Source organism: Dromiciops gliroides, chromosome 2 (assembly GCF_019393635.1).
Source record: "Dromiciops gliroides isolate mDroGli1 chromosome 2, mDroGli1.pri, whole genome shotgun sequence".
In the NCBI taxonomy this organism is placed as follows: Eukaryota; Metazoa; Chordata; class Mammalia; order Microbiotheria; family Microbiotheriidae; genus Dromiciops; species Dromiciops gliroides.
In genome coordinates, this window is record NC_057862.1 from 316,582,245 (window position 1) to 316,609,985 (window position 27,741).

At 42.4% G+C, this 27,741-nt stretch overlaps 1 protein-coding gene across 1 annotated transcript; it reads left to right on the forward strand.

Moving 5' to 3' along the window:
- Positions 1-14,202: 14,202 nt before the first annotated feature.
- On the forward strand, positions 14,203-15,513 carry POU4F3 (POU class 4 homeobox 3). Its single transcript, XM_043989560.1, is given in 6 exon segments — positions 14,203-14,226; positions 14,228-14,322; positions 14,619-14,709; positions 14,711-14,821; positions 14,823-15,346; positions 15,348-15,513. Coding segments are annotated over 6 exon segments (1,011 nt in total).
- Positions 15,514-27,741: the final 12,228 nt, after the last annotated feature.

The following is a 27,741-nucleotide window of genomic DNA, read 5'->3' on the forward strand; positions in this document are numbered from 1 at the left end:
AATCATTTCAATGTACCTGCTATGTGATGGGCACTGTGCAGGGAAGATAACAATGAATATTAAATAGCCTCTGTTCCCAAGGAGCATTTTATTGGGAGAAGACAACGGGTAGGCAGAGGCATAATAAAATAAGTATGGGACAGCTAGTAGCACAGTGGATAAAGCACAGGCCTGGATTCAGGAGGACCTGAGTTCAAATCCAGCCTCAGACACTTGACACTTACTAGCAGTTTGACCCTGGGCAATCACTTAACCTCATTGCCCTGCACCTCCAAAAAAAAGTAGGGAAAAAAATAAGTAGGACAAAAAATTTAAGATTGGTGGGGGGCAGGTACTGGGATTTGGGGAAATCAGGAAATATCTCGTGTAGACCTTGATTTTGAGCTGGGATTGAGGAAACCAAGGATTCTAAGAGGTAGAGATGATGGGAGGAGTGCATGAATTTCAGGCCTTGAGGGACCGTCTGTGCCAAGGTACTGAGAGGAGAAATGGAACATTGTATTTGAGGAACAACAAAAAGACCAGTTTGACTGTATAGAAACCCCAAACACATGGCTAGCTCTAAGGTTTTGTATGTTTGTTTTGTTTTTTGGGTGAGGCAATCGGGGTTAAGTGACTTGCCCAGGGTCACACAGCTAGTAAGTGTCAAGTGTTTGAGGCTGGATTTGAACTCAGGTCCTCCTGACTCCGGGGCTGTACTCTATCCCTGTACCACCTATGCTGCCCCTTGCCCTTAAGTTTGAATTCTGCAGCTTTTTAGAAAAAGTCAGAGTGGACCTCCAGTGATATTACCAAGAAATACTGTTCTCACTCAGCAGGGCCTGACCCAATATTACTTGTTACATCTTGAAGCATAGAGATTAATTTTATTTTATTTTAATGGTTCATACATTAGGAAAGCAGGGTTTTTTATCTAAAATATTTATTAGCTATATTTTATCAACTGATTATTCTTGTTTCTTGTTTGACCTGCCATTCTATCCACTGTACCACCTGAATTCAAATATGACCTCAGATACTTCCTAGCTGTGTGACCCTGGGCAAGTCACTTAATTGTTTGCCTCAGTTCCTCATCTGTAAAAATGAGCTGAAGAAGGAAATGGCAAACCACTCCAGTAGCTTTGCCGAGAAAACCCCAAATGGACTCACAAAGAGTCAGATCCAACTAAACAAGGACAACAATATACTTTGCAATCCAATGGCATGTATTTGCTCTAAACCTTTTCTATGACCTTTTCTTACTGCCTCTACCCTATTGATCCCTATTTTACTCTGCTGAGAGTAAAGTCAGCTATAGTGTGTTTGATGACTTGATCTATCACTTGCTGATCTCGAGGACCTCTCTTGCCTTGAAAGACTCATATTGTGTAAGCAGTCATATTGTTGCTGGTCAAGTAACTTCTGTAACTTAGCAACTTCCTCCTGCTTTGTTAAGTTGGACTGTTCAATCTCCTTAATGAATAAGAGCATGAAGCCAGGTAATTGATGCTTGGATGTTTAGCTTATGAATAATTGACTGTCTGGGTAATCCTAGATACATTTCCTCGATCAGATTGTGCAATGGAACAGCCATGTCATACCCAGTGGAGAGTTGTTTTTTTTAATCTGTTTTATGATGTCAGAAATCTACTTTCTTAACCCAAAGGCTCAAGTGAACAATGGAAGCAATAATCTGTCCGCAGCTGAGATGCTCTTTATCTTTCTTTGAGGGGATGTTTGCATTCACCTTTAGTTTGAGTTAATGGACAAGCTTGACCTTTTTTATGTATATCTTTCCAATATCTTTTCCCACAGACATGTTGGTACTGTTTAGTCATTTCAGTCATGTTCGACTCTTTGTGACTATATTTGGGGGTTTTTTTGTTTGTTTTTGGCAAAGATATTGGAATGATTTGCCATTTCTTTCTCTAGCTCATTTTACAGATGAAGAACTGAGGCAAACAGGACTAAGTGACTCACCCAAGGTCACATAGTAGTAGTGTCTGGGTTAGATTTGAATTCATGAAGATGAGTCTTCCTGACTTTGGGCATGGCACTCTATACATTGAACCACCTTGCTGCCCTACTACATACATTTGTAGTTGTCATTGTTGTTATTCAGTCATTTCTCAGTTGTGTCCAACTCTTCATGACCTCATTTGGGTTTTTCTTGGCAATAGATACAGGAAGTTGTTTGCCCTTTCCTTCTGCAGCTCATTTTTACAGATGAGGAACTGAGGCAAACAAGTGACTTGCCCAGGGTTCACACAGTTAAGAAGTATCTGAGGCCAGATTTGAACTCAGGAAGATGAGTCTTCTGATTTCAGACCTGCCATTCTATCACTGTACCACCTAGCTGCCCACCACATACACAAAGGAAAGAAATGTAGTCTGGTGAAAGTAAAGGACTAGCAATCAGTTATAGCTTAAGTCCTAACTGAGGTTATGCCAAAGTACTTGATCGTGAGCTTCAGCCTCTTTGAAGTAACCCTTAATCATCTTAAGAGGTTAAACTACATCAAAAAAGGGAACTATAGCTTCTCCCTCACCATTGGGATCTGGTTCATTTATTATAACAATCTTGGAGAATTATGAAGGAAAGCAGGATAGAAATATGCACTGGGATTGGAAATAATGGAAATGCAGTGAGGGATGCAGTCATGTACATGAAAAGACCAAGAGTGTGTTGGTAAATGTTTAACAACCTCTGGAAAGAAAAAATGTAAACACCCTTTTAAAAATAATTTTTTGCCATGTGACCCTGGGCAAGTCTCTTAACCCAATTGCCTCACTAAAAAAAATATAATTTTTTGATGTTTTCCCTTTTTTATATCACCAGATTATACTACATATCCCTCCTTCTTTCCTTCCCAAAGAGCATCCTGTATGACAAATAATGTTTTTGCTTTTTAGAGAGGAAAAAACCCATCAGCATAACTTTTTGATACATTGAGAAAGTCCAAAACATTTATAATATGTAATACATAGGGACTTCCACCTCTGCCAAGAGGTAGATTAGGGGTCTCATATCCCTTCATTTGAGTTCTTCTTCATCTTTATGACTTTGTTATGTTTACTTCTGATTTTGTTGTGTCATTGTTTTTCCGTTTACATTGTTGTAGATACTGTGTATATGGTTTTCTTTGCTTACTTCATTATGTATCAGTTTATATAGATTTCTCCATGCTTCTCTGTATTCATCACATGAATAATTCTCTTATAGTGCAATAGTATTCCATTGTACGCATGATTTTACTTTAATCTGCATTATGAACATTTCCTTAAGCCTAAAAATTTACAAACAATAAATCAAGCATGATTTGTAGCAATTGCTCATTTCTGAGATGTAAATCTCCAAAATGAAAATTTAACAATTGGCTCTATCAAGATGGTTAGAGTTGGCTCCAGCATAACCCCTGGAAAAAGTATACCAAGAGGCAATACTTTTGAACTAATAACATTTTTCCTGCCCTTCCATAATTTTGGACCAGGATTTAAGCCATTCTGCTATTCACTGCAGTTACTTTGGAATTTTTTTAAAAACCTCAGCTTCAAATGCATCTAAATGACTCTGCCTTACAAAGGGAACTAAACACAAAGGCAGAAGTGGAAAGACCAGTCATTCATTCAGAATAAGAAAACACAACCCACATTGGTAAGCTAAGCCCCAAAGAAGCAAAGGACGAGCTTCCAAATTCTCTGCAGTTGATGTTAAACAAGATGTTGTGACCTATAACATAATGATAGAGGCAATGTGTATTGTAGAGAGAACATTAACTTATTGGCTAGCTATGGACCTCTGGATTTCTCTTTAAATAAGCAATAAATTATATGTAAGGAATAAAGCATATTAAACTAGAGTTTTGTGATTTTTTTTGGTAAGTTGATATCTTAAATGCATTAATAACCTTACTGATTTCCTAGGCACAGGGACAGAATACAAAAGGTGGAAAGAAAAATCACTTAGATAAAATGAAACGATGTTTATATTTTTATATAAATATTTTAAATGAATAAAAATCTATTTTCTTTCCTTCCCCCTTCTGCCCACCCCCAATGAAAAGAAAGAAAAATGAAGCCATTGTAAACATATTTGCATAGTCAAAAAAAGCCTCTTTTGATCATGCCTGAAAGCATATGTCTCAATATGTACCAGTCCATCACCTCTTTGTCAGAGGTAGGTGATGTATTTCTTTATGAGTGCTCTGGAATAGTGGTTGGCCTTGTATTGATAAGAGTTGTGAAGACTTTCAAAGTTGTTTGTCTTTGTAACACTGTTGTTATATAAATTGTTCTGTATTCACATACAATAAATATTTTTGTACACGTAACTCCTTTTCCTCTTTCTCTGGTCTCTCTGTAGCATTGCTAGGCAAAAAGGTATACATAGTTCCAAACTGATTTCCAGAATAACAAGACTAATTCAAAGCTCTATCAGAAGTACATTAATGGTGGGAAGCTAGGTGGTGCAGTGGATAAAGCACCGGCCCTGAATTCAAAAGGACCTGAGTTCAAATTTGACCTTAGACACTTGACACTTACTAGCTATGTGACCCTGGGCAAGTCACTTAATTCTCATTGCCCTGCAAAAAAAAAAAAGCACATTAATGTCCTCAAGGAGGGGGGTGGTAGAGAGGAATGAGAGAGGGATAGAATTTGGAGCTCAAAACTTTAAATAAATAAATGAATAAATAAATAAAGTACATTAATGTACTTGTTTTCTCACATCATTTCCATCATTTGTCATTTTCATTTTTTGTCAAATTCAACCAATATGAAGGGTGTGAGGTGACCTCTCAGAGTTGCCTTAATTTGTATATTTCAAATTGTTAGCAATTTGGAGCATTTTAAAATATAGCTATTGATAGTTTGGACTTCTTCTGAACAATTAAGAATTTTTAAAACTGCATTTGGACCAGATGGTTAGGCCAGAGCTAATATGCAGGTCATGGTAGATGTTTTGCCTGGAGGACTAAAACCCCATTGTATTCACCAAGGCTTCTAGATCATAGAATATAGAGCTGCTAATCCTCTGGCTTTTGCTGAAGAAATAAAGTCAGAAAGGGAACTTTAAAAAATGCGCCTCTTGGGGGCAGCTAGGTGGAGCAGTGGATAGAGCACCAGCCCTGGAATCAGGACTACCTGAGTTCAAATCCATCCTCAGACACTTAACACTTACTAGCTGTGTGACCCTGGGCAAGTCACTTAACCCCAATTGCCTCACTAAAAAAAAACCAACCCAAAAAACAAAAAATGTGTCTCTAAATAAATTTCAAATACTTTTGTGGTAAGCTTATTTTCCTCCTGTTTAAAGAGTTGGATAAGATGATGACTAAATTTCCTTCCAGCTCTTCAGAGCTATATTTCTATTGTTTAGTCACAGATTTTTAAGATATATTAAAGCTTGAATTGAGAAATTAAATTGTTTTAATCTTTCACAACATGACTAATGCAGAAATAGAAAAAATTGTTTTGAGAGTCTTTATTTGTATGTATACACATATAATTCTCTATGTATATATATGTATGTATAAACACATGCACACATCATGTATACAAATGTGCATAAAAATCTGCCTGTATTCTGCTCCAGGAAGGAGAGAAATATGGTGCATATGGACATCTTTGCCATATAGGGGAAGTGTGGACTGAATAGCTACTGTATATCATGTTCACGTTGCTCAACATTTCATGTGGGAAGTAACCCAGAGGAGGATGTGAATGTACTTTCTTTTCTTTCAGCACTGCAACAAGACAGGTACACATGTATACAGACATGCACACACACACACACACCACACACACCATTTTAAATGGTTTAAACCTGAATGCTTTCTCATTGATGTTTCATCAGTAGTAGTTTAAAAAATATATATTTAGAAGCTCCATTAATTATTTAGTAGTAATTGAAAGGCCAAAGCATTGACACCTTGTCATTTTTACATCATTTCTGATGGGAAACCATCTGGATTCTTATCTTGTTTGTCCCTGGGATTCTCTTCTTTATAAGGTGCAATGGCAACAGGCATGGCCAGAAACATTAATATTTTACAACTTGAATTAAAGCAAGCCTTAGCCTCCCTAAACAGGCTGCCTTTTCTAAAATTAAGAATAAATATGTAAATGAATGTGTGAATATGAAGCTGGCTTCACAGAAAGAAAACTTCCAAGAACTGAGAGCATAGGTGATAGGAAATAGATTGTAGGAGCAGCTAGGTGGTGCAGTGGATAAAGCACTGGCCCTGGATTCAGGAGGACCTGAGTTCAAATCCTGCTCAGACACCTTGACACTTACTAGCCATATGACCTTGGGCAAGTCACTTAACCCCAATTGCCTCAAAAAAAAAAAAGAAAGGAAAGGCAAATAGATTGCAGTGGAATTAGGGGGGTGGGGAGAGGAAGACTTGGAAAAAGTGAAAGTTCCAACTAATAAGTATCCTTGTTTACCTCCAAAGAAGTGTATCCAAGCAAATTTGCTTAGAGGGAAGTCTTAATTCTCATTCTCATTCTCTCTCTTTCTCTCTCTCTCTGTCTTCCCCTGCCCCCCCTTCTATATTCACAATCCATCTCTGTTTCTCTCCCACACAGTTGTCTGTCTGTCTGTCTGTCTCTATTTCGATTTCTTCCTCTGTTTCTCCATCTCTCTGTGTCTGTTTCTTTCTCTCTCCCTCACCTTTTTTTCTCCCTCTTCTTCTCCCTTCTCTCTTCCATTCTGTCCCCTACTCAGTCTCCCACATTCACTCTCTGCCTGTTTGTCTTGCTCACCCACATCTCTATGTTTATCTTTGTCTCTCTTTCTTGTTTTCTCCCAATTCTCTCTCCCTCTTAGTCTCCAACAACCACTTTCTGCCTCTGTGAGTCTCTCTTCCACACATCTCTCTGCATGTCTGTCTCTGTCTCTTTCTGTTTGTCTCTCTCACCCATTCACTATGTGTATGTCCCTCTGCTTATTGGCTTGGAGTTTTGTTTTTTAATCTCTGTTTCTCTACTCCATCTGTCTCTGTATCTCTTTAGATAGCTAAATAGCCCTTTCAATTTCTCCAACTCAGAACAACCTGCAAGCTAAAGAAGGCAGGTTGTGTGAGGGAATTGTGGGTGAGGGAGGGGTGAAGAGAGACCTAAGTCGTTTGATGTCTTTTGGCAACCATCGCTTGAAAAAGAGAAGCAAGGTTGAGGGCGGTGAGCTGCAAACAGCGTGTCAGCGCCAGTACGAGCGTGTAGCAGCAGAGCTAACTCGGCTCCCAAGCAGACACTTCAAAACGTAGGACTTTTGCAGCTTTTTTTCTTCTTGCTGCTGCCTCTGTCGCCATTCACAAGAAGGTGCCAAATACAGGAGAGTAATAAAAAGGAGAGCGAAGGAAAGAAGAGCAGCCATGAAATTTATACATCTATTAATTACTCCAGCATGGAAAGAGCTGCCTATAATACAGTGGCACTTTAGATAAAAGTTTCATGCAGCTATTTAGGCCCTTTAAAATATAAATGATTTCCTCTAAATTTTTTATCATAAATCAGGGCATGGAGCTAGGCGATCAGACGGCCGATTTCCCCCCTGATGGGAGCAAGCCGTCGCATTTTCCCCCCTTTTTTCTCTTTTTTTTTCTTTCTGGTTTCTTTCTTTCTTTCTTTCTTTCTTTCTTTCTTTTCTTTCTTTCTTTCTTTCTTTCTTTCTTTCTTTCTTTCTTTCTTTCTTTCTTTCTTTCTTTCTTTCTTTCTTTCTTTCTTTCTTTCTTTCTTTCTTTCTTTCTTTCTTTCTTTCTTTTTTTCACTCAGGGACTGGTTAATGTTCCATCTCTATTTACTCGAACCAGGCTTGTTGAAAAATGATGAAGTGGAGCAAACCCGCTATCCCTCTCTTGTTTCAGTTCCTCAAGGACAGCCCCCATCCCAATTTTCTCCTTCTTGGGGAGTTTTCAGACTCCCCTCCAAGGCTCATGGGAACTATCCCATGTGCTGAAACGCATAGACGTCATCCCCACCTCCAATCAATCATTCATATCCCTATTTTCTCTTTCTCGCTGCATTCCTGACAAGTTCTTGTTCTTGTAATCACTGAACCTGCCCTTTTGGAAATATAGTTTACGGTACAATTCCTCCTCTTACAATCTCGAACCTTGAGGTTTTTTAGCTTCAGAGAAAGTCTGTGTCTAGCATTTCACCTTTGGCCCTTCCCAAGAGAAAGTGGCAGGTTTCTCCAGGAGGCTCAGAGCAGACCCTAAATAGAGTAGAGGAACTTTTTCAGGACAGGTTTTAGAATCACAGGATTCAGAGCTGCAGGGAACCTTACAGGTAATTTAACCCAGCTCCTTTATTTTACAGATGAAGAAACTGAAGCCAGAAAAATGAAGTGACTTGTCAAAGTCCTTAGTTAATAAATAGTAGAACTGGGATTTGAATAGAAGTCCTCTAACTCAGACTTTTATATTCTACCTTCCACACACTGATGATCCCCTTTAGGTAGTTAATCAGTTGTGTTTTTCTTTCTCTTTGCACCTATTAGCTACCGGAGACCAGAGACTTCAAACTCAGACATAAAATCCATAGTTGCCCAAATGAGGAAAAATTGCAAAATGTCGTAGTCCCCTGTGGTTATCTCAATTAGTTTAGTTGGTGATTTGGAGGGTGTTATTCTAAGACCCCTCTCACATCCTAAACCTGTAACTAACTCAAAGTTTTCCAAAAGACTCCTGTCTCCCCCTCAATACATTCTTAATTTTTATTGTTTTTATTGAATGTAGAGTTGGCTTTTGACATTAGATATGTGTTCCTTGAACCTAAAGAGATTTTCTCTGCTTAGCAACACTGTCATATGACTGACTTTACAGTTTTATTTTTGGTCCCTTCCCAAAGTGCTTCTGAAGGATGATCTGTTGTTTTGCTGGTAACCATTGCTTGAAATAATAGTGCTGTCTGTCTAAAGAGGACACTACCTATTCAACCTCAACAGTATTCTATTCCCTCTCCCCTCCCCACCCCATCCCACATACACAGAGTTTTGGTGATGGGTTTGTGTGCCTCCTTGCATTCATATATGACTTTTGAGAACCATAACTTCAACACTTTCATTTTACAGATGAGGAAACTGAGTGCCAGAGAAGGGAAGTAACATGCCTAAGGCCACGCAGTTAATTAGTGGCAGAGCTAGAACTAGAGCCCAGGATTGTTAACTTTTGGTGCTCTACCATACCAAAATGTCTCTTTCGGTCCAGGGGAAAAAACCCAGACCCTCTCAAACTTCCCCAGGACAGTGGTGCAAGATGATGCTGTCTTCTGTCCTCAGCTTCCCTGGTCCCTCTGGGCATCTCCGATCATCTATAAGACTAAGAGACAATACAAAATGAGCTAACGAAAGGCGAGTAGAGGAGCAGCTGTAGAGGCGGTGTGTACATGTGAGAAGTTTCTGAAAAGAGACTAGAGAAAAGGAAAGGAAGAGAGACTGCCGGCTGCTAAACCCTGGTGAGCCAAAACGCCAGGTGCCTCTTTGCTAATGGCATCTCGAATTCATTCCACCTTATCAGGACTATCTGCAGAGTCCCTCTGTCTAAATTCACCTGATAAAAATAAGGTCATAAAATCGGCCTCAGTTCTGAACTTCTGTCTAGGGGAAGATCTCTGGGTGTGTCAGGAAATGGGTTGTCTTTTTTTGCTTAAATCACATTTGCTCAACAATCACAATATAAAGCAAAGTGTGAAAATGGCTCCTTGTGGCCCCCTCTTTCCATTAGGAAGTATAATTGTCAAACAAAAGGGGTTAGACTATTTCTTGCTTGCTGGTCATGCCCAAGGGATGAATCCCTTAGAGAGGAATTCCCAGTTTGGAAGTTGGTGTTTTTTTTTAAACTCTGGTTCAATCACTTTGGGGGAGTGGTTGCAATGAGGGTAAGGGGACTTGCCCAGGGTCACACGCTAGTAAGTGCCCAAGTGTCTAAGGCCCTGATTTGAACTCAGTACCTCCTGAATCCAGGGCTGTGCTTTATCCAAGGTTCAATCACTTTCTGAACATCTTGTTAAGTGACTTACCAGATTCAAGTCATGGGCACATCAGGCTAGTAGTTCTTTTCCTCTTATCTTCATGAGTCCAAAAGCAAAGAGGTGGGCACCCAAGCCACAGTACCAAGGCAAGGATTGTGGATTTGATCATTATGTTTCCATCCGCTTGCAAACAGGGATTACTCAGCTTTATCCCTGGAAGGAAAAGTGCTTCTTTGAACACTGTTTACATAAGCTATGGATCAGTACCTATCTTTTATACCTTTAAGACAAACAATCTCTTCTAGGCTTCCTTTTCTGGATATTTTTTTCCTATTTTTATACTCCCAAACTATCTTCTATTCAAAGGAAGCAATAGAGTAAGAGAAACCCTAGTATTTGGAGTTGAATTTTTCCTCTCTTACTACCTGTGTGGCCTGGACAAGTCACAACCCCTTTGGGCCTCAGTTTCCTTTCTGAAAAATGAGCTCTAAGTTTCTTTCAGTTGTTGGGTCTATGATTCCTTTGATGTGTTTGATGTTCTTCACTGCCTCTAAAGGATTTCCAAGCCATGCATGGAAAAGTTTTTGCCTAATGATCTGAGTGCTGGAATGCATACTGCAACAGGTTGAGAATCCCTGCTAAGAAATGGACCTAAGCTGATCTTAGGATATATTGAATTTAAATGCATACAACTTTGGAAAAGTAAAACTGGGTGGGCTGGAGAAAGGACCTGAAGGATCTAGAAAGAGATGAAAAGAATCTTCCCTTGTTGGATAGTGAACTCCATAGCATTGGATTTCCGAAGCAAGATGACCACCTTTCAGGGGTGTGGGAGGGATGTTTATACTGAAGAAACAGACTGGATGACCTTCAGGTTTTCTTTCAGCTCAAAGATTCTAGGAAAGATAGCCAGAGTCAGAGAGATTAATTTTGTTACATCTGTGACCCTCAGAAATAGAGGGCATCTGGGGTCAAGGTTATGGATGCCATTCTTGAAACTAAACTGCAAGTTCCACGATAACAGGGATATAACTTATCTAATACTTTTAGTTTCTCACAGTGCCTTGCACAGTTTTCATACATAGTAGGAGTTTATTAAATGCTTTGTTGAATAAATGATTTCTGATCTCTATATGGGCTGGTTAGCTTTGTTCTCATTGTATTTGTTCTCATCTGTATTGATGGACCATCAACACCATCCCTACTCCTGTAAACAACTAGAGTATTTGCCCCTGGTAGTAATGGGTGGGGACATAATGCCATTCTTCCTGAGAATAGGCATTACATTTTCTAAAAATTGAATATAAGGGGGCAGGTAGGTGGCGCAGTGGATAGAGCATCGGCCCTGGAGTCAGGAGTACCTGAGTTCAATCCGGCCTCAGACACCTTAACACTTACTAGCTGTGTGACCCTGGGCAAGTCACTTAACCCCAATTGCCTCACTTAAAAAAAATTAAAAATTGAATATAAGCTTATTGAGTGCAGGGACTGTTTCCATATTTCTCTTTGTAGCACTAGTGCCTAGTATGGTACTGAGAACATAGTAGACAGTTGCTAAATACTTGTTGAATTTGAAATGAACAGTTAAACTTGAAGTTCTTACCTACCTGGAGAGCCCCATTGTCTTGCACTTTCCAGGCAACTGTCCATGAGAAGACATGTAGCTACGAACTTGCTAGAGCCTTGGGCCTTTTCTTGGTTGCCACCAACCTTTCCATGACCAGCATCATAGCTAAATTGTCAGGTCCAAGTTCCCTTACACCTGGGCTCTGGGAAGGGAAGGTCAAGATGAAATACCAGCAGAGGGAGCAGGGATTACTGGGAGGAATTCTTTACTGACTTGAAATAGAGATTTGGTCAGACTGGATATCATTGGTCTCTCCTTGATAGTCAGCAGAATGACATTCCAAAATACAGTGCCTGCCTTCTTAAAAGGCTCTAGAACTTGTCTCATCAGATAGTATTTCCTTTCAATTCGTTAGCCCTGGTAACTATCATGTTCCCCTTGTCTATCAGTCTCTATTATCCAATAGCTATGCCTGTCTGGTCAGTGGGGAGATAAGCTTCCTTACGAAAAGCTTAAGATCTCAGGCCAGGACCTTTCATGTGCCAAAATTTCCTCTCTTCCTTTTCTGATCAGACTGCAGCCCCACACTGGACTTAAGTCTAGTAAAAGTCACAAAGGGCCCAGTGCTGAAGAGTGAGGACAGGCCCACCCATCTCTAATGCCAGTGCTAACAAATCCAAGTGTGAGCCTGCTTATTGTTGGTAGTAGAACTGAATTCTCATCCTGGATTATGACATTACCTAGCTGCCTGACCTTGGGCCATCGCTTTTCCTCACCATAACTCCTTTTCCCTTATTTGACAAAGGAAGGGATCCGACTAGATAGGCAAAGGTCTCTTTCTGCTTTGACATTCTAGAAACCATACTTAGAATTTATATAATGCTTATTAAAGTTGGCAAACTCCTTTGCAGATATTATTCTCATTTGATCCTACATCTTGGGGTGAGGATGATGTCGATACTATTATTTTCCCATTTTACAGATGAGAAACCGAGAGTAAAAAGGTTAAGTATACCAGGGACTAGTAAGTGTCCGAGTAGCATTCTAATTCACCTCTCCTGACTCCAAGCCCAACAATATCCACTTTTAAAGGTTTTGGTGTGCTCAATACTAGGCTTGGAGCTAAACGGGCACAATCTCTGATTTATGGGGCTCACTCTTTCAGAGTGGGGAGCAGCTTCTGGGGGACCTAAATTCCTAACTTGGCAGTAGAAACTCGGATCCTCCTCATTGAGAAGTGCAGCTGACCCTAAGGAGGAAGGCGCGGTGGAGGGAAGGAGGAGGGCGTAGGAAACCGACACTGCCTTGTAGGGGAGCTTTTCGAAGCGCTTAGGCAAGGCCCTGGACCGGTCGGTTTCAGCTTAAGTCCACGTGGCTGTATTTTACACCGAAAGCCCTCATTTGCATGAAGCCGGGGCGGGTGCGGGAAGCTAACTGCCGAGAGAATTTGCTTCAATGAAACCCGAAGCCCCCGCTGCTGCTCTCCACGGCTGAGGCTAGCCTGGCTCAGCTGATCTACTTAGTGGTTTCGCCTAGAGCTTTGCCGAGCCGCGCTGCTGCTGTCCCAGGATTCCCCATCTATTATTCAAGATGTTTACAAGAAGGGGGGTGGGAGTGGAATGAGGAGCAAGAGGGGAGCAGAAGGGGCTCTCTACAAGCAATAATAGTTCCCAAAGTGCCCAAACCAGAAGTTCAGGGGAAGGATCTTTATGTGGCTTGAGGACTGGAGAGGCTAAGGGAAGGGCGAGATTTCAGCTGGCAGATTAGTGGATCCGACTTGGAAAAGCTAAGGAGAATCTAGCCTGCAGGGAATCCCAAAAAACAGTAGAAGTAGCAAGGTAACCTGCTGGTCCGGGCATAGAAAAAGGACTTCCCCATTACAACTCCCTTTTAAGCAGTCTTCCGACACTACCCCCTTTTTGGGCCATAAAGCCCAGCTAATAGATGTCCGGGGTGTTGGGCTGAACTGGGTCAGTGACAAAGATGATGGATTTATTGACTCGTCTAGAGCTGGATCCTATTTCACCTTTCCAAAGTAGGGGCTCATTTGACCCCCAGTGAGATTCTTGCCTCAGCAGGCGAGGGGACACCAGTTTTGCCAGATGCTGACTAGGCTGAGGGCCAGGAGCGCACTTTGGAATGGGGGCTCTTGGCAGCGTTGATAAGGGTTGAAGTTGGGTCAGCTTCTCTCCCTTCCCCTCTTTCCCCCCTCCCCACACCCCACTTCACTTGACTTCTTTTCGATCCGGATCCCAGAGAAAGCCGCATAGCGAGTAGGGGACAGGGACGGAGTGTTTGGGGTTTTAAAAATGAATCAGGAAGGTCTGGGATGCCTGGAGCCAGGCGGGGCTGAGAAACGCCAAAGCGGTGCCCGGGATATAGAATTAAAAAAGCCAATTGACTTAAGAGGCAAACAATTGGCCAGGTCAGGGTAGACATCTTTGATGCTAACTGGCTTTGCCTCCTCCGGCTACTTCCTTTTAATTCCTCGGTGCAGCACGCCTGCGCGCAGTTCCCGGTCCTATTCCTGGCATGCTGCTTGTAAGATGAGTGAAGAAGCAGGGTGGGGGCCAGAGAGAGGGCGAGGGAAGCTCTGGCATTGAAAACCGCTCACTTTGACAGGAGCCAGCGAGAGAGACAGCTTGAATCGATGTCAGGACTGCCTACCTGCAAGGTGTGCAAAGATGATGACCATGAACGCCAAGCAGCCCTTTCACCATGCACCCTGTCCTCCAGGAGCCTAAATTCTCCAGCCTCATTCCAGTTCAGAGGGCTATGCGCCGAGTTTGTCTTCCCGCCCGCAGGTATGTAGATGAAGCGTAATTACCGCTTTAAGGCACATTTTTTGACAGGCGCTTGCTTAATGTTTATTTCATGAGCCCAGAACAATCGCCTCTCTCTGAACCCCTCTCCCTCTCCCTCTCCCTCTCTCTTTTCTCTCCCTTGTCTCTGATCACACGTCTATTCCTGCAAAGCTTCTGCCTTCATATTAATTTTTATGACCTGAGCTTTGAGGAGGAATCTCGTTGCTTGAAAATGTTTTTTAATCCTGAGTTGACAGTATTCCCCACTGACTCTGCTATGCGTATTCTTGCTGCAGCTGCAGGGGCAATATATTTGGAAGCTTTGATGAGAGTCTACTGGCCCGCGCTGAAGCTCTGGCGGCTGTCGATTTTGTCTCCCACGGCAAGAAACCATCCTTTCAAGCCCGACGCGACCTACCATACCATGAGCAGTGTGCCCTGTACTTCTACCTCGTCCACAGTGCCCATCTCCCACCCGGCGGCCCTAACCTCGCACCCACCACCATTCAGTGCACCAGGGGCTGGATGGAGACCTCTTGGAACACATCTCGCCCACGTTGACAGTGAGTGGCATAGGGGCCCCCGAGCACACCGTGATGCCGGCGCAGATCACACCCCCATCACTGGGAGCTATGGGCCACCTGCACCAGGCCATGGGCATGGGCCATCCCCACGCCGTCTCCACCCACAACGGGATGCCCTGCCTGAGCGACGTGGAGTCGGATCCCCGTGAGCTGGAAGCTTTTGCCGAGCGCTTCAAGCAGCGACGCATCAAACTGGGGGTGACCCAGGCGGACGTCGGCGCGGCGCTGGCCAACCTCAAGATTCCTGGTGTTGGCTCACTCAGCCAGAGCACCATATGCAGGTTCGAATCCCTTACCCTGTCCCACAACAATATGATAGCCCTCAAGCCTGTCCTGCAGGCCTGGCTAGAGGAGGCAGAGGCTGCCTACCGGGAGAAAAACACCAAACCTGAGCTCTTCAATGGCAGCGAGAGGAAGCGCAAACGCACCTCCATCGCAGCGCAGAAAGCGCTCTCTAGAAGCTTATTTCGCTATCCAGCCTCGACCCTCCTCGGAGAAGATCGCAGCCATAGCGGAGAAATTGGACCTCAAAAAGAACGTAGTGCGGGTCTGGTTCTGCAACCAGAGACAGAAACAGAAACGAATGAAATATTCGGCCGTCCACTGACTGCAGGCAGAGCAGGGCCAAGGCCTGGGCCGGGGCCCCAGGGCCTGGAGAGAGGGAGAGGACCGTCCGGGACTTTTATATTTGACTACACACATCACTCCGGGCAGTAAGCTCGCCCAAACTCTGCAGTTAGACTCATTCCCCCCCTTCCCTCCCCCAAAAAACAAAACAAAACAACCCATGGACTTTTGTTTCCACTCGGTTTGGTCTCGTTTGTCTTGTCCTTTTCTTGTCTTCTTATCTTTTTGTTTTCTCTTGTCTTCTTTCCTTTTCTTTCACTTCTTTTCTCTCCCCTCTTCCTTTCCGTTTGGTCCCTTCCCTTCCCCCTCACACCACTCTTTAAAAAGTTTTCTTCCCGGAAAAAAATGAAATAAGAGGCCAGGAAGAGGGAGCTGTCCTTCGTGCTGAACCGGACACTTGCTTTTTGGACTGCGGCTCACTTCCGGGGGACCTGGACAACAGGGGATGTCTCAGTTCGGGGGGAGGGCTGGGGTCCGGGGTAAAGGCGCCACATTGCTGATCGCAATAAGAAACCGACACTCAATGCAAGGGTTGATGGGGGGCGGGGAGGATAGGTAGATGAGAAACAGAAAGGTCATCCAACTGGGAAAAACTAGGGAACTAACCTGTATGGAGATTTATATATGCATAACATATATGATATAACAGATATTTGTATATATTTCGGAAAGATAACCTCGTGTTCCCCTAAGCTTAAATTTTACTTGGCAGAGCATTTTGATTTTGCATTATTTTTCCTAAGGTAGCATGAGCTGAATTCAAGGAAAATGAAAAAAGGAAATCTATTACATTCCCACTTGTCCTCCCAGAAAGTTTGGTTGGAGACACCTTCTTGATTCATCTCTTAAGAAGGTGTGGAAATCTTTTGATCTCGGAGAGGTTTGCTCCTTGTAGCTTCTTTCCTTGCCTGAGGGTGGATGTAGGTGAGGGAGGGCTATATTGGCTTCAAATATCAGTTCCTGTTGCTGTTTGAAGGATAAATCATTCCTCTGTGGGGTTTGAATGAAAGTCCGTAAATTGTTCTAAACTAGCCCTCCGGAAATATGTTTGGACACGGGTTCCACAGAGCCTCTCTAACTTCCCAGTGCAACTGGATCACGAAAAACAAGCCGAAATAATTTCTCAGAATCGGATGCAAGCCTTTCATTCACACACACACACACACACACACACACACACACACACACACACACATATCCACTCCTGGTTATTTTAAAAACTCCACCTCTCCTTTCTATTTCTTCCAAAAATAGGTCTCTGTTGGGCTAATACACTGATTCCCTAAAATGGCTTGACTGGATGATTCACACCCCCTCCCTTTCCCCTCACATCTCATACCTTAGTTTTGTCATGTAGTTTGTGTGTTGCTGTGTAATCCTTAGTTTTTCCCTAATAGATACTAAAATAAAATGATGAGGTTCTTTCCCCCCTTCTGCCCCTTGGATTAACTTCTGAAATAATAAATGCTTTATTTTTCAACCCGAATCGCAGTTGCTTTCTTTTCCCGAAGTACCAATGGCATCTTGCTCCAGAAGTAACTCTAGTGTCAGAAAAAAAAGGGGGTCTAAGAAGTGATTTTCCCTCTGTACCCTTCCAACATTCCTCATTTTATATCCTGAACCACCTGACATCTCCTTCCCCACAGCAGTGCGGCTAATATGTAGATAGGTACGGGGACTGTGTACTTCTTTCTCTAACTTTCCAGTCTCTCCAGGTCTGAGGAGCAAACTCTGATCAGTTGCGGTCTGGGGCCACACATTCTCTGATTTTCTTTCTCCGTGAATACTGAAGCGTTAGTTCCCTGTGCTTGAACTAGGGAACGCAAGCTCTTGGGGTTGAAGAAGGGAGTGTAAACAGAGGCTGAGGTGGGAGTTAGGAAGGGGAGACTGGGACTAGGACGAGGGACTATTTTCCAGGGCCCAGTAACCCACTTCCAGAATCATATCTAAGAGCTCATCCTGAAAACCATGCTATCATCGGTCCATTTCTGATGCTCTTTAAAAGAAAAAGAGCTCTTTCTATTTGCCAGTCCCAGAAGTACCTTAACGATTAAAAATTAATGACCGAAATCGTAGTGTCTTCTGAATATTTCACGGTAGCACTTCAAATGAGTGTCAGACATCAAACCTCAAACCAGAAATTGGTGTTAGAACCGCGGCTCCACTAGAACCAGTAAGGTAGGAATTCACCCATTGCACCGGGAAACTCACTTCAAGGAACCAATCCCTTTAGCCCCCCTAGCCGTTCTAATCAGCCCCGATGATCCCCCCACCCTCCCAGTCAAGTGTCCTTTAATAATAAATGCCCTTATGCCATTACATTATATGGTGGGTTTTGAAATTTTAAAATACTCCTGATGCAATATTAATTGCCTATAGTCGTATAAAATAGGGCAGAAACCAATTCCGGCGGCATAGGAGGCTGACGCTGTCCGCTCGGATTTAAGGAGAAGCCTTGGAAAAGGAGAAGTTGGGTGCTCATTCCCAGGTAAGAGTTTTCTTTTCAGTCCAGTGAATTCGCTTGACCATACCAATTATGCTGCTGTTTCTTTTTAAGGGTACAGCGATTCATGGACGTGATCGATAATGTTTGTTGCGTTTTCATTTGTTTGTTTATTGTGAAAGGTGGTAGGGAGAGGGGCTCAGAGGACCGTGGTGCCGTCATAAATAGGTTTTCTGAATCAGAGTTGATCCGCTTGGGCTGAAACGACTGGGACGCATCTCAGCAGGATTTGTCAGTTTGGACACCCCACCATAGGCATTTCTTTTTTAATGCTACCAAAACACTATTGAAGTTTACAACTTCCATTCAAACAGATCTTAGGAAGGCGTCCTTTTCCCTCTCATTTTCTCCCACATTCTTCTCTCCACGCTTTTCCCGTAGCTCCTTGGCTTTAGCCCTGTGTTTTCCGGTGCTTCTGACTGTCTCTTCTCTCTAGGTCAGCAGAACGCGAGTTGAAATTCACAACAGCCGATGTTTTCGGCGCTGGAACAGAGGCCCGGAGCTCATGCCAAGGTGAGCCGGAAAAACTTTGATAAATTTCTTAAAGTTATCCCCCTCCCCACTAAAGTTGATGGTTCTAGGCAGCGGTATTCTCTTGAGGGATCAAGGAAACGTTGTCGAGATTCAGAATAAAAAAGTCCTAATACATCTAGAGAGCAGTCCTTTATGTAGAAGGAAATGGTCTTGTTCTGGGGCGCAGTTCCTTTCCCAGGAGCTTCGGGCTTGTCTCGGCTGGGAGAGAAACAGGTAGGGAGCCGTTGGTTATACAAGCCCTTTCTCTGGGGCACGAAAAGGCCTCAGGGTAGGTTGCCTGAATGGGAAAGGGAAGGAGACACTGTACCAAAAGAAAAGAGTCCTCCTACTTCCCCATGTAAAACCCGGGCTGGACCAAACTTCTATGCCCGAGCTCCCTACATAACAGAGTTAGACGCCTGTGTGAGCCTCTGCCAGGCCAGGCAGGGTGAGTTAAGGTGAAGGACTAGCCCAGGTACAGGTCACTGTTATCTCTTCGAATATTTAAACTGCTTTAAATCTATAGCAAGAATGTGCATTGCTTTTGCAAGAGGTATTCACACTTCAGGTTCCAACTCTGTCCCAGCCTAGGACCCAGTGGCTCTGTGGGCATGATTGTTGCTCTACATGGTGTGTTTCTTGCTCGAGCCCAGTCAGTGACTGTCATTTTGTGTTGCAATGGTGTATGTATATCACAATGCTCACTTTTTAGGTGTAAACTCTGAGTTTCATAGCTCACATTCCTATAGTTTTGTTGACAAAGTCCTTTCATTACAGTTCAGTGAGGTGAGTGGTGTTAGGCTCATTACCCCCTTTTTGCAGATGAGAAAACTGAGGTTCAGATTGGATAAATGACTTGCCTGTGCTGGGATTCGAACTTGGATTTTCTGACTCCAGGTCCAGTGTTCTCTGCACCACCCTGCAGTCCAGCTAGAACTGTGGGAAACAAACAAACAAAACAATTCACTGGACTAGTAGTCAGAATGCCAGATTCCAACCCTGGTTCTGCCACTAACCAGCTCTGTGGCCTGAGTCAAATCATTTTTGTGCCTCATCTGTAAATTGAAAAGACTCTAAGGTCCCTTCGAGCTCTGGCAGTTTGTATTTCTGTAAGCCTATTACGAGGGAACATTATAAAGAAAGCAATCTATTTGTCATGAATTTGGCTAAAATCAAAGTACTTGGCCCTCTCTGCAAACACTTTCCTCCCTCAAATCACCTTCTGAACTGAGAAGTCTGCTGCAATTTCCTTGAAACCCTAAAGCCTACTTCCAGTTTCTCACACCTGTTAGGAACTTTTGAAAAAGACAGTCATTTGCTTCAGTGTGTTTGGGAGTGAGGCAGCCCCCTGGATTGCTCTATTTCCTTTGCTCAATCATAGGGATTTGGTAGTCAGGGAGGGAGTCAGCTTTCCTGGTCCTTCCCTCCAGAAGTCGGGGTAGGCTCACCTGGAACACTAGTGAAGTGGTGGAGAGGAGGTTGGTAGAACTTCCTCACATCAGACTCCCTGCGAGCAGACTCCTGAAGCCCTCTCTGGGCCTCTCTCATGCCTCAGATAAAGTCCATTTACTTCCTCATAATGCATCTCCAAATTTCATACTGTGACCCAGCAGAATATAAGGAGATTGCATTCCCAGACCACTCTCCAGATTTGCTCCGGTTGGAGAGTACACAAAGACTCAAATACACCTACTCTCTCCCTTCTGCAAGCCAACACATAAGATATATTTAATGTCCATGACTTCGGTAGGAGATTACTTTCCTCAACTAACTTGGGACAAGAATTTTGTGCCATCATCCTAGGCCTCTTTTCCACAGGATAGATTTTTTTTTCTTACCCTCCCTGTATTCTCCCCCCCCCCCCCCATACACAGAGCTCCAGTCCAGTCGGGGCCGAGTCTTCACGACCTGCAGACAGAGACAGAGAGTGACCCCTATGGAGAAATTAGTCTTCTCTTCGATCGCTTCTTTCCGATTGGCTCGGGTTTCCCCTCGATTCGCTGTCTGCACTTCCCCTAGCCTAGCAAACCAGGCTCCAGGCTCCAGGCCTCAGACAAGGATTTCCCGACTGGAGTTCAGAGTTCACAAAGCTCCACCCAACCCCACCAGAATGGGTTTCCCCTCTTAGCAGACGTCATGCTCCTTTGGGAGCCTTCTGGAAGCCAGAGAAGGGCCGGCTGTTGAGGAGCGAAATAGGGGGCGGCTTCTCCTGGTTTCAGCCTGGTTAATAGCTGTCAAATCTCCTCTGGAAATGAAGTCACTTCTTCTCAGGGTGTGGATTCTTTATTTAAAATGAAATGTCTTTCCATCCCCTCCCTACCTGCCTCCTCCTGGTCCAACCAAAACCTTAACTACATCCAGTCTTGTCTTCTCACACACTCCCTCCTCCTCCTCCTCTTCCCTGTACCTAGCTCCATAAAACATCAGGTTATTGTGTAGCTGGGTGCCTGGGGCCTTGCTAGACTGCTCCCCTTTTGGCAGATATATTTAATGTCCAGCCATCATAAATCAAGGCCATAAAAAGCTTACCTTCATATGCACTCAATTTCTACCAAACCTAAACTAATTGCATAAATTCCTTTAGGCCACTGTGTCTCTGCTGCACTCTGGGTTGGGATCTGATCAATTAGTCATTAAGCACTCCATTAGCTGGGGTTTAAGCTGCCTAATATAAATGTCTCCTGTCAATTTGCTTGTAATTGAATGAATAAAAAAGGTACAATTATTAACACAAAGGATAAAAATGATGAAAAGCCAGTTTTATTCAAATGTTCCCAATATTCCAAAGTTTTCTTAACCTAATAAGACATTTTAGCAACTAACAGCATTTTGAAGGAGAAAAGAGCAATGGAATGGGCTCTGCCATTAACCTGATGATTCTGGATAAATCTTTTCTCCTCTCAAAGCCTAAGGTTCCTCATCTGTAAAATAAAGGGGTTAGACCAAATGACCTTCCAGGTCTCATCTAGCTCTAAATCTTTGAACCTAAGAGCCTGACTAGATGATTTATGTCTAAAGGCCTCCCCAGTTCTAATGATCCTATAGCTCTTAAGGGGGAAGAGTGTCATTCTAGGTTTAAAGTTAATATTATTTATATGTGATTTGAGGAAGCTGTGCAATTTCAGGATTTAAAAAAAAATTCCCTTCTTTCCCTATTCTCCTGGCCTCCCCCAAAAGAGAAGACAGGTGCTGGAACTAACCAAAGTTGCTTCGACAAAGAGCTAACTAGTTATTTTCTTTCTTGCTATAGGCACTGTGGGTTAAATTATACATTTAGACACTGAAAATGATTGTTCACATTGCTCCTTGCTTTATTAAATTCTGTCATAAATCAGCCTTCATTCGTTGACTGAATTCTAGCAAGTCCCCTACTTCTAGCCAGCAGAATTTCTCTCTATATCTTTAGGCCATGGACAGAGATCTTAAATGGGAAATTACTCAGTGATATCCCTGAATAATTGGTGCTCTTCTTACAGGCACTGCATTTTATAAAGACAGCTTTTCTAGATGTATAAATAGTCCCCCCCAAAAAAAGGGGGGAGGAGAAAGAGTGGTTGCTTCTTATACCTTGTCTGAGATCTGTTAAGTAATTATATGAGCTCTCCATCATATGGACAGGATAGTACTGATAAACTAATTATGGGGCATGTTCTATAAGTTGCTTTTTTCAGTAGTGGCAACTGGTTGGGTCAGTAATTCACACTTCCGGGAACAGCTAGGTGTCGCAGTGGATAAAGCACCGGCCCTGGATTCAGGAGGACCTGAGTTCAAATCTGGCCCCAGACACTTGACACTTACTAGCTGTGTGACCATGGGCAAGTCACTTAACCCTCATTGCCTCGACAAAAAAAGAAAGAAAGAAAGAAAGAAAGAAAGAAAGAAAGAAAGAAAGAAAGAAAGGAAGGAAGGAAGGAAGGAAGGAAGGAAGGAAGGAAGGAAGGAAGGAAGAAAGAAAGAAAGAAAGAAAGAAGAAAGAAAGAAAGAAAGAAAGAAAAGAAAGAAAGAAAGAAAGAAAGAAAGAAAGAAAGAAAGAAAGAAAGAAAGAAAGAAAGAAAAGAAAAGAAATCTATAAGGTCTTGGATTTTTTAAAAATGCAGTCAGGTTTAAGTGACTTTCCCAGCTAGTAAATGTCTGAGAATTGATTTGAACTCAGGTACTCCTGACTCCAGGGCCAGTGCTTCACTGTGCCACCGGTTGCCCCAAGGCCTTTGAATAAAGGGATGGTGTCACACATCTTATTTGGATCCCAGTTACCAAATCCTACCATTTCTAACTCCATCACACCTCTTGCTTTGGATGACTTCTGTTCACATAATGATCACTTTAGTTCAAGCCTTTATTACCTTTCACCTAGATTATTGCAACAGCCTCCTAATCAATCTCCTTGCCTCAAGTCTCTCATTGCTACCCAAATGATTTTCCTTAAGTGCTAATGTGACTTTTAATTCCCTAATCAACAAACTTTCGTGGCTCCCTATTGTCTATAGGATGAAATATAAATTCCTCTGTTTAGCTTTTAAAGACCTTTACAACCTGACCACAACCTCCTTTTCTAGCTTTGTTGTATTTCCCTACCAATACTTTGTTCCGTCTAACTGGCCTTTTCTCTCTTCCTTACACATGACCCTCAATCTTTCATCTTCATGCTTTTTCACTGCCCATTCTTTATCCCTGGTATGTACTCTCTCCTTGTCTTCACTTCAGAGAATCCCTTTTCCCCTTCAAGACAAAGTTCAAGCACTATCTTCTACATGGAGCCTTTCCTAGCACCTTCCTTCCATAACTACCTTTTATTTGTTTGCATTTATTCTTCATTTATTTATTTATTCGGTATAAACCTAGATATGTACTTGTGTCTTCATTAGAATGTAAACTTGGAAGAGGAGATTGTTTCATTCTTTGTCTTCAAGTCCCCAGTGCCTAGCATAGTGCCTGGCATATATATAGTAGGTAGTTAATAAATGCTTTGTGATTGATTAATTGCCTTATGGTACATCCTAGCATAAGGTAGAAGATATTAAATAAATAATGGTTGAATTAGGCTGAATAAGTTTGGGGAAGACAAGTAGCCTCTCTACATATCTCTTAACCTAGTCCCATTTCCTGAGCAACTAGACTTGTGTTTTATAGTTAAGTACATTTTTATGTCTTGATGGTGAAACTAACATAAGACTCTGCTGTTAAAATGTAATAAAGCCACAAACAACCCAACATGGTGCTTTGCACATAGAAGGTGCATAATAAATGTTAAAATGTTATATGAAAAGTTCTTAGAGTGGTTAGGGTTAGGGCTTTATCCACTGTGCCCCCTAGCTGCCCCATTGGCTGAAGATTTTTGAGGATAGGAGCTGTCCTAAGCTTGAGCACTAATTGAGATCACATTTATAAAGTAAAGTTATCTCCTAGGTACTGCAGTCACTGCTGTAAATATCACAATTACCTGATGATTTCTATGGCATGAAGAGAGAAATTCAGAATCATATGAGATGATAATGTCCCAGTATTCTAATGGACCTGTGTTCTCATTGAGGTGGAAGCTCCCTTCAATGCTGTAGAGTACAGTGCATCCGTTACTATACATTCTATGCCTCTCTTGTCCATATTCTCCCATAAATTCATTCACAGAGTGGGCCACTCAATATGCTTGGTGGGGGGTGGGGTGAGGCATCTTTCTTGATTTCTCTTGACATTGAAAGGAAATTAATGGAACATCCAACATTCTTATTTTTCTTCTGGCCTACATTTAAGTTGAAGGAGAGAATCCTACATCAGAATTGTCTTGCCTCCTAAAAAAAAAAAATAGTTCAGTGCAGATCCCCAAGGAAAGATGGAATTTTTGAACTTGATATATAGGAAAAGGAGAGGGGCTGGAGCTGTGATTTTAGTAGTATAGGGAACTCTTACATGACGAAGCTCCCTTTAACAATGAAGACCAGAACCTTTTCCAAAATGTATAGTCCCAAAGAGTTGTCTAGGACAATGAGAGATTAAGTAACTTCTCATGGGCATTCAGTCAGCATGTGCCAGAGGCAAGACCTGAATCCAGGTCTTCCTTACTTTAAGGTCAGGTTTCTATCCACTAGGCCATATGGCCTCTCATTTTTTGAGTAATCCCCTGGATTCTATCAGAGAACATGCTAATGTTCTTGGCTTTGGGGTCTGTAGGAGGCTTGCTAGGACTTTTTATTGTAGAGGACTCCCAAAGTTTTCTCTCTACAATTTTATTAGATAACTTTTGGTCTTGATTTTCAAGATGAGGAAACCAAGTTCAGAGAAACTATGTGAACATAACAAACTAATAAGGGGATGAGGACTTCAATCTACAAGCATTAGGATTTCTAGTAACAATAGAACTAATAACTGATATTTGAATCGTTTTTTAAAGTTTGAAATTATCTCAATTGAGTCTTCCACAACCCTGAGGAAGATTCTACAGGGGTATTCTCCCTCACTTTACTTATGAGGAAGCTGAAGTATAGAGAAGAATAAGTACTTACCATGGTTCTACAATTAGTAAGGGTCAAGGTTGGCATTTAAAACTAGGTCTTCCTGATTTCAGGTCCCACATCCTATACATTATGCCATGCTACCCCCAGTCCACAAGATTGACTACTGGTTATGATCTGGGGTGATTTCCAGTCACCCCCACCATGGCATAGAGTCTATTATAACAATAGCAAGATACAAGAGCTCCCTCCTACCTCCCACCCCCATGAGACATGTAATCCCATGCCAAGGATGCATTATGGAAAAGCCCTAGTTTTTCTCTGGATTGATCTTGCAAGGATATAGGACTGCCCTATGATGATTAAGAAGTTTGAGAGACGTAATTCCTGGGTAATTTAATCATTTTATTAATAAGGCCAGCAGGTTGTTAATAAAAGGATGCTCATTTTTCCATCTCTCTTAGACCCTAGAGGCAGTGGGGTCACAGTTTATATGCCCTTCCAAGAAAAGGTGTTCCTGAGGGATGCCTAATCACCTCTAATTGGTTAATCAAATGGGAGGTGGGCTATTTGGGGTATGTGACTTAGGTCACTCAAATCTTGGTCAAAAAGATATCAATTTCCATATCAGCTGTCTTGATAATAGGGAGAATCAACATTTTCCCAGGACCTGTCTAAGCAAACAGAATGAGCAGGAATATACCCATTAACTCAAACTTAGAATTTCTTTTGCTGTCTAATTAGATCTTGGCCTGGGTAAATCTCTAAGAGAAATTGTCCACTCTGGTTGGTTTCTGGGTGAGGAAGTAGAAAAGGGAAAAAACCTTGGTTCTAATACAGGAATTAAGTAATAAATATAAGAAAGAAATATTCATTTCTCACAGCCCTAATGGTGCACCTGAATGGGCCTGAGATAACCAGTCAACATAAGGATCACAGGGAGGACTAGGGGGTGCCAAGCCTCAGGAGGGCTCCTTTTATTTCGTAGGGTAGTTTGGCCCTGGAGGCCTCCTAGGGAATCAGAATAGCTTTAAAAGTGTTTACTAATAATAATATTACCCCCTCAAAAATCCCTCATAACCCATTACATTCCCAAATCATGCCCTTTCCCAACCAAGGATAACCCAAATATCCTGGTCAATATAGGAATATAGCTATATAATTACAGATGAAAGCTAGCCCCTTGGTCTGGGATGATTTAAATCCATTTCCAAAAGGGGTCCCAAGACCTTCCAGAGACTTCCTAAGGTTTCTTGGAGGCTCAGTCTACTATTATATCAGTCTTTCAAGTTGGAAGGGTCTTTAGAGATCCTTTAGCTCATCACCTTATGTGGCCAAAGCTAATATACATATTCACCTAGAGATAAAACCAAAACAAAGGTTTAGGAAGGAAACAAGCATTTATTAAATGCCTACTATGTTCCAGATACTGTGCTAAGCACTTTACACATATTATATGATTTTATGCACTCAACAACCCTTAGAGAGTAGTTCTATTATTATTATTCCCATTTTCAATTGAGGAAACTGAGGCAAACAGAGGTTAAATGACTTGCTCAGGGTGACACCGTTAATAAGTGTCTAAGGAGGAGCAGCTAGGTATCACAGTGGATAGAGCACTGGCCCTGGAGTCAGGAGGACCTGAGTTCAGATCTGGCCTCAGACATTTGACACTTACTAGCTGTGTGACCCTGGGCAAGTCACTTAACCCCAATTGCCTCACCCCCCCCCAAAAAAGTGTATAAGGTTGAATTTGAACTCAGGTCTTCCTGATTCCAGGCCCTCTGTGTGCTGTATCTCCTTAGATACCTAGTAGTATTCACTCAGTTGATTTTTACACAAAATTTGCCTTCATGCATGAAGGACAGAAAAATGATGCCCTAAATAATGGATAATGAGAACAACTTAAAAAATTAATCACCAGAGCACAGTGCAGAGAAGGGGAAATTGAGTCCTAGGGAAAGGCTGTGACTTGTTCAATGTCTCACACCTGGTCAATCTCATTATCCTTTTTTTGGGGGGGGGGAGGCAATGGGGGTTAAATGACTTGCCCAGGGTCACACAGCTAGTAAGTGTCAAGTGTCTGATGCCGGATTTGAACTCAGGTACTCCTGAATCTAGGGCTGGTGCTCTATCCACTGCGCCATCTAGCTGCCCCTCATTATCCTTTTGAGTCACACTCTCTCTGGTACTATTTTAGCCCAGGAGAGGGATGGGATCATGAGCTTACTGTGCTAAGGGATGTTAGAGGTCATCTTTATTTTTTTAATAGGCTGACCTTTTCTCATTTTAAAAATGAGGAAACTGAGGCCTAGAGAAGTTAAGTAGTTTTCTCAGGGTCACACAAGTAGGCAGAAACAGAGCCAAGATTTGAACTCAGGTCCTCTGATGAAGTCTGGTGCCACATAATCCTCCAGGGGTCCTATCTATTAGACCTTTAAGGAGTAGAAATAACTTGCTTTGGGAGAGGATGACACAGGCTGGAATATACCATCACAATTGGCAGTAGGGGTGTGGACTAAGCACTTCAGAGCAAGATTTGCTTCTGGAATGAGAAAGTCTATCAAGAGTGGACCTCCAGGCATGGCCCCTTGTATTGGTTATTGAATTTAAACTGAAACAAGAGCCATGAATTGCTACATTAGGATCCCTGTGGGCTGCATATCAACTTAGTCTTAAGATGTAATATTACCTGGAATACTATTGTGCTGTAAGAAATGATGAGCAGGAGGATTTCAGGGAAACC